This window comes from Grus americana, chromosome 16 (genome assembly GCF_028858705.1).
Source record: "Grus americana isolate bGruAme1 chromosome 16, bGruAme1.mat, whole genome shotgun sequence".
NCBI classification, from domain to species: Eukaryota; Metazoa; Chordata; class Aves; order Gruiformes; family Gruidae; genus Grus; species Grus americana.
The window spans coordinates 1554939-1564525 of NC_072867.1; the positions used below are offsets into that span (position 1 = coordinate 1554939).

The 9587-nt window shown below is 57.5% G+C and overlaps 1 protein-coding gene across 2 annotated transcripts in view; it reads left to right on the forward strand.

Annotated features, from left to right (window-relative positions):
• Positions 1 to 8359, forward strand: part of AIFM3 (apoptosis inducing factor mitochondria associated 3) — a 46454-nt gene extending 38095 nt beyond the window's left edge. Inside the window, exons 17-21 of one of the 2 annotated variants that reach the window (XM_054844389.1) lie at positions 435 to 533; positions 952 to 1027; positions 5329 to 5433; positions 6437 to 6457; positions 7055 to 8359. In XM_054844389.1, coding sequence (XP_054700364.1) covers positions 435 to 533; positions 952 to 1027; positions 5329 to 5433; positions 6437 to 6457; positions 7055 to 7094 — 341 coding nt within the window. In that variant the 3' untranslated portion in view covers positions 7095 to 8359. Of the gene's footprint in view, positions 1 to 434; positions 534 to 951; positions 1028 to 5254; positions 5434 to 6436; positions 6458 to 7054 lie in introns of those variants that run through there. The other variant, XM_054844390.1, reaches the window with a different exon arrangement.
• The last annotated feature ends 1228 nt before the right edge of the window (positions 8360 to 9587 follow it).

The following is a 9587-nucleotide window of genomic DNA, read 5'->3' on the forward strand; positions in this document are numbered from 1 at the left end:
TTAGCCTTCGGACACAGCCCCCGTTAGTGCTGGTCCAGACATGCCGCTGTGGCAGGGACTGTACCCCCAACAGTCTCCATGCCCTCAGGGTTTATCTATCCCATCCCCATCTGCCGTGGGAGCTCAGCAAGCTCTCAGTCCTGTTGCTGTTGCAGAATTTGGGTTGAAACAGGCTTATGAGCATGTTGCCCATGCCAGTGAAGGTGACAAGTCAGAAGGAGCTGCAGCGCCGGGGAGAAGTCCGAGCCCGGCCTCGGCAATGCGATGCGTTTCCTTGTTGGTGCATGGTTCTTCTGTTAGCCTGAGCAGAAGGTCTTGGTTTCCCTGTACTCTGGGACTAGAGATGTCAATGCTGTGCTGTGACCTGAGGGCAGACCACAACGCTTGCCCCGGCGTGGAGCTTCCTTGCTTATTGCGCTGCTTCTCTCTTCCAGGCCGTGTAGCCGCGCTGAACATGCTGGCCCACGGCATGGAGATCAGCACAGTCCCGTACTTGTGGACTGCCATGTTCGGGAAGAGCATCCGATATGCAGGTAAGGGGCTCCCCGAGGCTGCTGTGGAGTTTGTGCTGGTGGAGGTGTCCTGGGGCAGAGAAGCCACAGCCACCTCCCTTGCTGTGGACCCTCCGTGCCAACCTCTGCCTCGGGTCTGCTCCCCTTCCTGGCTCCTGAGGGGTTTGGTATCTTCTCCGAAACTGTCTGCTCATGGCCATGGGGTGCAGGGGTGGATGGCTGTGGTCACGAGGGATGGCCCAGCGTGAACAGTCTCCCTGAACTTGCATGTGTCTGAACAAGAAGGGGTGGGTTTTGGTACCCTCATCTTCAGGTGCTGTCTCTGGGTGACTGCAGGATGCTCTTCGTGTAGCTCTGGGTTGAAACACTGTGTCTGAGGGACTAGAGCTGGATCCAGGGGAACCGTTGCTGAGTCCACTTCTTCTTCTCTGCCTTCCAGGCCATGGGGAAGGATTCGATGATGTTGTCATTCAGGGAGATTTAGATGAACTGAAGTTTGTGGCATTTTATACCAAGTAAGTGTTTCTCTTCTCCATGTTCCTACACAGGCATTCGTCTAAGCTTGTTCTGCAGGGCTGGAAAATATTTTTGCCAGAGCTTCTGTCAGTCAATTTTATTCCTCTTTGGACACTGAGCTTGCAGGACATTAATAAAAGGCCTTGGAGAAATGATGTGCTAAGCACATAGCAAGTTAAACTGGTCTTTGGACCTAATGTCTCTGCCAGATGTAAGCACTTTGTTCACATAATATCTGAGAGCAGATAATGGCTTCTATTAATTTGTTGCTGGCAATTCCCATCAAAAATTTCCTTCCCATGCTGTCACTGTGTTAATGATTTGTGACCAGGGCTGGACCGCGAGCTCGGGCATCACCATTTCTGCTTCTGGTTTGACAAATTAAGCTCAAAAACCCCTCTTCTGTCTATTAACAAGCTGTGAAGGTTAGCAAGAGTCCAGGAGCTTTCGTTACACCTGTAGTGAAACTCAGCTCTCTCCCAGGTCTACCTGGGAATATTTTCCTGAGACGTGTTGACAGCCGGGACATGTTGCCTCTGCTGTTCTTGAGCCACACTGGCTGTTTAGACTGGCAAGACCGTGCACCATGAATTTATCCCCAACTTATTTGCTGCTGTTCAGTCTTTTGTTGCCGTTGTCCCATCCCAATCTGCCATGAATGGCCACAGAGCCTCCTCGTGCCTGGAGACAGAGGGGACTTCTTCAAGTGCTTTCTAATATTAAGGATGGGAAGAGTGAAACCAGGGCAGCGAATGTCTGCCCGGCTCAGCCTGGGCAGCAGGTTCAGGCAGGGATCGGGGGGAGCTCTGGGCAGGATCCAGCTCCTGCTCTGCAGAGATTGTCTCACCAGGGCTTGCTGCCCCCCCGCCCCAGCCCAATGTCCCTCACGGCCTCCCCTCTGCATCCCCCTCCCCGAGGGTGGCCGCTTGCCCCCATCGCTCCGGGATGGATCCTGGCACTTGGATGTGCCCGTGGGGCGTGGAGAGGCGCAGGGCTCACCTCAGCGCCCTGTGGCACGAGCCAGCTGGCTCCCCGGCGCTCAGCCTCCTTCTCCTGGTGCCTGTGCACCTCAGATAAAAACCTGCTGCAGGCGATGGGCCTCCAGCATCCACCAGCACCCAGGGGCCCTCTGCATGTGGTCATCTCTGAGCTCGCTGTCACCTGGGCCAAAATGGCCTAAAAGGGTGGGTTTGTGCCAAGGCAGCACCTGCGCTGGGGAGAGCTGCTGCAAGGGGACGTTCCCCTCCCACAGCCACACCACGGGGCTGTCACTGCCCACCCTCTCGATGTTTCGAAGTGCATTCAGATCACATAACTGCCAAAGCAGCATTTTAAGACACACCATTTGCTCAGTGAGTGTGAGCCAGAGGAAGATACAAACCCATTTTCGGCAGTTTTGCTGCAGTGGTTGCAGAGTCGCGTGTACTTTTGCCGCTGCATCCCCTGCGAAGCTGCTCCACAGCCGCTGCTTTGCCCCATCTGGGGTCCCCTGCCCTCGCTGGTGGTCGCCTGCATGCAGCAAAAGCAGCGTTATGGGGCCGGGCATCCACCAGCCGCACTGGCGCATGTTTATTTTCAGCATATAATCTTCTTTGAAACCTCTATTCCTCCTTCCATACCAGAGCATTTAGCTATTTATCCCAACCCCAATTAGAAAGGAAATGTCAGATGGCTTGAATTAAACATCTGTAGAACCCCTTCAAAAGGAAAGCCCCGAGCAAGGTGCATAATCCCGGCTCTGCGCAACAGCCCCATGCTCAGCGTGCTGCTGCCGGCTGCCGGGGGGTGAGGGCTGCCCGGGCAGACCTGCTGGCACACAGCAAAGCTGGGCTCAGTGAGCAGCAGCTCCCTGGCGGGGGTCTGCTACTGAGCCCTGTGTCGTTCTGCCACCCAGGAGGGGCTCCCGGAGATGGCTTCTGGGTACCAAGACGGCATCCCGCGCTGAGAGCCGGAGGTACTGGGGGAGCGCTGGCTGGCAGGGGGCCAGATAGTGCATCTCCCGCTGCTTTGCTCGCCTGTAATCAAGTCCCCGTCTCTGCTTCTGTGAGAGGCGACCGGGAGCATTTCTTCCTCTTTTTCTCATTTGGTGATAGTTCTTCTGGTTGATGCTACTGCTTTTTGGACTGAGGACACTGTCCCAAATTGACCATCCCCTCCTGCTTCCTTCTGCCGTGCCCACCCGATGGTTTGGACTCTTCTCCTCCTGGTGCATGCTGCCTTGGTTGTTGCACGAACCGCTGGTGGTTCCCACTCCTGGAGCGTGTCCTCAGCATCGACTTTCACAATAAGGCTCTTTTTTTCCCCAGAGTTTGAAGCAAGTTGTTTACTTATTCCCGTTCAGAGCTGCATGAGCTGTGGAGGGGTCAGCGTGAGGCCCTGTGCCGGGAGGTGTACGGGATGGTGCTCTGCAGATGTCCTCATGGGACACTGCCTTCACCACAGCACCTCAGCCAGAACACACCGATGTCATCCCACCCCCACGACCTCAGAGGTCTTGGGAGATCCAGGGAATTGCTGTGGTTGTCTTCTTCATGGTTCCCCACTTCCATTGCATTGAACCCTGCAGAGGAAGGGAAGACCATGTTGACACAGCGCTCATCCACAGTGCTCCAACCAGGACACACACGTGCTTTGTAATCTTCTTGGATGGTTAATTATTCTCACTGCCTGCCACAGACTCCTGTTTTCTGGTGTGAATGTATTGCTCATCAACGTCTGTCTGTTACTCCTTATTCTCACCTTGTCTGCTGGGCGGAAGAGCCACAGGCTACCAAAAATCCCCTCTGCCGTAGGTACCCATCTCTGCAGTGAGCTAAGGATGCTTGAGATGGGATTTCCAATGGCATCCAAGTCTTGTTCTAGAGCTCCTGGCAGCTCCCACTTCCCACAACCATTCCCATGGAGCAGCACCCAGTGCTGGAGCCTGGCTGGTGTCAGTCCACCTCTGGGTCTGGCTGGTGGGGACTTAGTAAGCTGTGGACAAGCTCCAGTGGCTCCAGAGAAGATTCTGGGCTCTTGTTCTGTGCTGCACACCCATGCTCACCCATGCGATGTGGAAGCCAGACGGCTGCTCTGTTTCCGACTTGCTTTCCCTTCCTTGGTTACTGCCTGAGTTTATTTAGGAATCAAAGCCTTTTGAAATAGATAATCTTCTGTGATGGAGCTACCCCATGGCTTTGTGGGACAGCTATGAGGGATGACTTCAATTCCCATGGCTCCGCAGAGATGAAGTGTCCTCTGAAACATGGCTTCTGCTCCCCTCCTCCCGGGAACCAGGCACATGTCATCTCCCCGCCGGCTGCTCTTTGCTTTGTTGGTCGTGGAGCTCTTTGGCAGTGATTTATTGGGCAAATCTTGATTTGTTGGCTGCTTCTGCTCCTCAACTTACTCAACAATATCACCAGTGTTTAATATCTCACCCATGCACCTTCTCTGATCTTTACATTGCTTGTCTATTCAGTTATCTTTATGAGTCATCTCCTGGGTTCAGTCTTTGAAGATTTATGCTCAGGTTGACCTCAGAAAACCTCAAAGCAGAAGAGCCCTTCTTGTTCGCCTTGTGACCTTTAGTCAAAGCTCCTCCAACGTTTTTACATCCTCTTCCCTTCCGCTTCATTTGTTTCCCATTCAACCTTTGAGGTTGCATTGTGCCACCAACATTGGCATCCTGGTGGGTGATGGGCAGCCGGACTGGGACATACTGCTGGACATCCCATACACACAGGGGCTGGTGGAACCCTGGTGTCAGACACCCTAGCTGTCCCAATGCATGCCTGTGGAGCGGCTGGGAGGTGGTCACTGCCCACTCAGAGGTGGGGATCAGGAAGGGGATGTGGAGCAGCACAACTGAGTATCCTGCAGCGAAATCCCGACCACCCGCTTCTCCACTGCCTCGGTACAGGACAGAAGTGCAGGGATGGCAGCAACCACTGGGCATCCTTCCTGATGTCCAGGCTTTTCTCCACCATCAGATCCACCTTTGCTGGTGTTTTCCCACAGATGCCAGGGGTACCCAGAGCTGTCTCCATCCCCTGGGCACCGTAGTGGTGCTCACCACACCACATGTGAGCGTCAGTGAGACCACAGCGGGGCCAGCCTGCAGTGCCAGCTCTGAGCCCTCTCCTGTCCCTTGTCCCACACCTCTAGCAGTCCCTGTGGTGCTCAGGCCTTGGGACGGGTCCTGACCCTGGAGTGGGTGTTTCTCTTTGCTTCCTGCTTCTCTCCAGCATGTTGCTTTTTGGGTGATGGAGCCATGGCCACCCGGGGCTGCCCTAACCTGCTCTGCTCTGCCCGGCCCTAGGAGCGACGAGGTGGTGGCTGTGGCCAGCATGAACTACGACCCTATTGTGTCCAAGGTGGCTGAGGTCCTGGCTGCCGGCAGGACCATCCGAAAGCGCGATGTGGAGTAAGTAGATGCGCTGCGGGAACCGGCAGTGCCAGGGCAGGGGCCGAGCACGGCCGTGGGGTGTGGGGCAGGGCTGAGCACCCCGAGGCAGGACCCCGATGGGCACTGGGCAGCGCTTTCTGCGGCTCCCCGCTCTGTACCCTTCTTGCATCTCCCTTCCTGCCCTGCTCGCTGCATCCCCCCAGTGCTGCCTCCCAGCCGCCTCCAGGTCTGGCATCCCACACACACGGGGGGTTTGTCTTAAACACGAGGACCCAAATCCTTGCGCAGACTCAATGGGATGGTGGTGCTCACTGCCACCGGGCGCTGGCAGCACCCAGTCAGTTGAGGGGACCCGCAGAGAGGGGCTGGGTGTGCTGCCCATGCACAACCCCCTGCAAGAGCAAAGCCCGGAGAGCTCGCGGTGCCAGGACACCGGCTCTTGGTGTCTCAGCCTCTGCTTCACTGGGGTGTAGCTCATAGGCAAAGTGTGTTTTTCTTCCTTCACTTTGTTTTTAAGACTTTGCACAGGAAAGTGTGTACCCCAGCACACAGAGTGTGGGTGCAGGACATGCTGTGCTGGAAGGCAAGCGGCAGGGAGGTGGTAACGGCTGGAAAGAGCCTTTTGAGTGAGAATCAGCGATGAGGAGGGAGTGTGGGTCCCTGTCCCTGGGGTGTTTCCACATCTGGAATAAAAGCAGACTTTGTCAAAAGAGAAAGTGCTCCCAGCCTGCGGGCAGCCCTGAGCCAGCTCAGACACCCTGGACACCCTGGGACGGGGAGCACGGGGAGCACAGCGAGGGTCCTCCCAGCCTCCAGTGACCGGGGCAGGGCTGTGCCCATCATCCCCGGCGCATCGGGAAATGGTTGCTGGCTGGGAGGGAGGTGGCATCTCCTGGGCAGCCCAGTGGCGGGGGGAGCCGCTGGCCCCCATAGTGGAGCTCGGCGAGCCTGGAGGAAGCCAGACCACTTAAACCTGAAGGTTTTTTCTCTCTCTTTCTCCTGCTGCTTTCACACCTTTTAGGCTGTTTGTCCGTCACGGCAAGTACGTTCGGTTCGGGGTCCTGGGTGTGCTGGGTGCGAAGGGCTGGCAGGAGGGACAGCCACGTCCCTAACTCCCATGTGGGGACACTGGTTATGTGCTTGTTTTGTGGAGGGTGATGCCGTTGCGCTGGGTGGTGGGACTGGGGGTGGCAGGAGCCATGCCGGGGGCGAGCGGGTGGGCACGGCTGCTACGTCCCCTTTGCAGGGTGCTGGTGCCCAGATCTGCCGGGAAGGGGCAGCTGCCTTTTGGCTGGGACCCCGCTCAGCTGGCGAGATGCCTGTCGTTCGGTGGCTTTCCATGAATTTTCAGCTGATTGCCAGAAAGGCTTTGTTTTAAGTTAAAAAAATACTGTTGGAACTCAGTTTTACATGGAATCGAATATCTAGACAATATTTTTGGACAGTTGTAGTGATGTGTGAGTGAGGGCGGAGGAAGGGCGCTGGCTGTGCCTCCACGCAGAGCAGCACAGGTTCTGGGATGGGGACTGACAACCGACAACCGGACTGGCGCTGGGGGCAGCGCCCAGGCACACCGACCACGTTTGCTTGCACACACTGGGAAACACCTCACAGCGCTGCTGGCTTTTTCTCTTTTCAGAACTGGAGATATGTCTTGGCTAACTGGGAAAGGCTCCTAACGCCGTGGGTGGCTGCGCCCTCCTGATGCTGCGCTCGCCGTGGGGAGATGGGATGGCAGCTCCACAGAGCAGCGGGGACACCACGGCTGAGTCACCTCCCTCTGAGACCTGGATGAACCCAGCGCCTGTCACTGCGCACTTACCTTCCCAGCAGACTACCAATGGCTCCTCTGTCCTGGTGCTGTTGCAATTCCCATGGGATGCTGGAAAAGCAGCCCCCAGAGAGCGCGGCTTTGGCACTGGCAGCGGACATGGGCGCTGTGTGGCTGCGGATGCTGCCAATGGGCTGGGGGGTCCCCAGGCGGGTCTGCCCCAAGCACATCCCTCACCCCTGTAAACAGTGCGAGTGCCTTTTGTTGCGCCTTCCCAAATCCTCTTCACTCCTGGCAGAGCTCCGATGTGCGTCCCCACGGATGGAGCCTGACCTCCGGTCCCTCTCCGCATGGCTGCAGCGCTTGCCACGGCTTCCCCGTGCCCACCCACCCCGGGGAGCACCTGGGGGGCCCAGGGAGATGGGGTCACGCTGGGTGCTCCCTGTACAGCCGGTGTGTTTCCCATTCTCCCTCTCCAGGCTGGTCGCCCCGTCCAGCCCCCCCAGCAGAGGTGGGTCCCTGCCCAAGCCGAGGGCTCTGGAGCTCATCGGTCCCTGTCCCAGCACCCGCAGCCTCTCCCCGTCCCGGAGCCGACAAGGGCCTGGAGCGCTGCTCCCCGTCTCTCGGGGCTCGGTTTGGGCAGTGGCAGCTCCCGGTCAGTGCCCGGGGTGCGGAGCAGGGGCTCCCTGAAGAGGTGCAGCAGCCGGACTGCAGCCCCCGAGCCTGGCGGCCGTCCTTCCAGCCAGCCTTGTGACGTCTCTCTCCTTAACGATGATCGCAGGATTAGTGCTGCTGCTGAGATGTAACTCAAGGAAAAGCAGCCAGAGTATTCTGGCTGTCCTCCAGCCTTTGTCACTCGTTCCTCCTGTCGCCTAGTGACGAGGCTGCATTTCTCACCTTGGCTTTCCATGTCAGTGCTCTGCTGTCATGTTTTCTGCCCCTTGCTGGAAGAAGAGTCTTTTCTCCAGCTCAGGAGCAGACCTGACCAGCCCACAGCCCCGTGTCCATCAGCAGAGCTGGGGGACAAACCCCCCCCCTTGGAGAGCCTCTAGTGCTTTGTCCTGGGGGAGGTTTCTTCCCCAGCAGTCAGTGTTTTACCGTGAGCCTAAAGCAAGAGGATTTATATTTTTAATTTGATTCACCCCCTGTGAATAAAAGCAGTACTATTCTTGGGATCTGGATCCTCTCTGATTCCTTCCAAGGCCCTGGGTCACCTCTGCAGGTCAGCGGGATGGTGCGAGCACTTCTTCTCTGGAGGCTTCCCACTTGAGGCCAGCTCACCTGTATTTATTTCCAGACTTTCTGATCTTTGCTGGGTAGAAATGTCACCAGTCATTTGTCACGTCTCCGGTTGGCCTCTTCTGGTTTCACTGCAAGGTTCTTCCCAGGTGACGTGACCAGAGGGGACGGTAGGCAGGGACGTGCATGTCCAGCACACAGCAATGAACAGGGTCCTCTTCTTGACCTGTTATGTATCTGCTGGATCCACAAAGGGATGTGAATTTGCAAGTCTCATCTTAGGTCCCAAAAGACAAATGTCGATGTCCCAATCCCCAGCGTGGGTGAGGGCTTTCTCTGAGGGCGGAGGTGGCCAGGGCTGCTCAGCTTCCGCTGCCCCAGGCAGGGCTCTGCACACTCACCGGGGAGATGGGGCTGTGCATCCCATGCCTTGGTGGGGGGACGGTCAGACTCTGCTTCGGCAGCTCCCCAGGGGACCCGGCTGGGGTGCCTGGGGACACTGGGGCACCAGCCCCACAGTGGCACCCCCGGAGCTCTGTGGTTTCCCCCTGGTCTCACGGGCACGCCTTCCACGCTGGGTGAAACTGGCAGCTCCTGCGCCCCACGTGCTCCCCCAGCACCACTTGGCATCTTCCTGCTCACCCGAAGGCTTGGCACCCTCTGCAGCCATGGGCAGGTCAGCAGGGCACTCCGTTTCTCAGGACGATGGTCTTCAACTCCTTCGCCTCTGCTGGGGCCTCATCCAGTGCTGGCATGAGCTGCGCACAGCGGGCGTCACCCCTGTGTTCGCGGGGCTGAAGACCACGCAGGGGCTGAGGAAGGACCCAGCTTATGGCTGCAGTGTGGGGAACAAGTCCCGTTCCCCCTTTTTGCAGAGGAGTTGTTTCAGCCGGGGCTGGGAACATCATCCTGTGACACAAGAAACCCTGGTCACCACCATGGCTTTCCTCAGGACACGTGCCGGGCCATGGGCAGGGCCGCCGGCACAGCTGGGCACCCTGACACCGACCTGCAGGCATTGCTCCTCCACACCGTGTGGGGTGGTGTTGGACCCGGGACCCCTCATCCAGCGCTTTAGCAAATGCTTAATGGTGGTGAGCATGTCCTGGAGCTGGGCAAGGCTGGATTGTCCCCTCTGCCACCTCTCCAGGCACATCTTGCA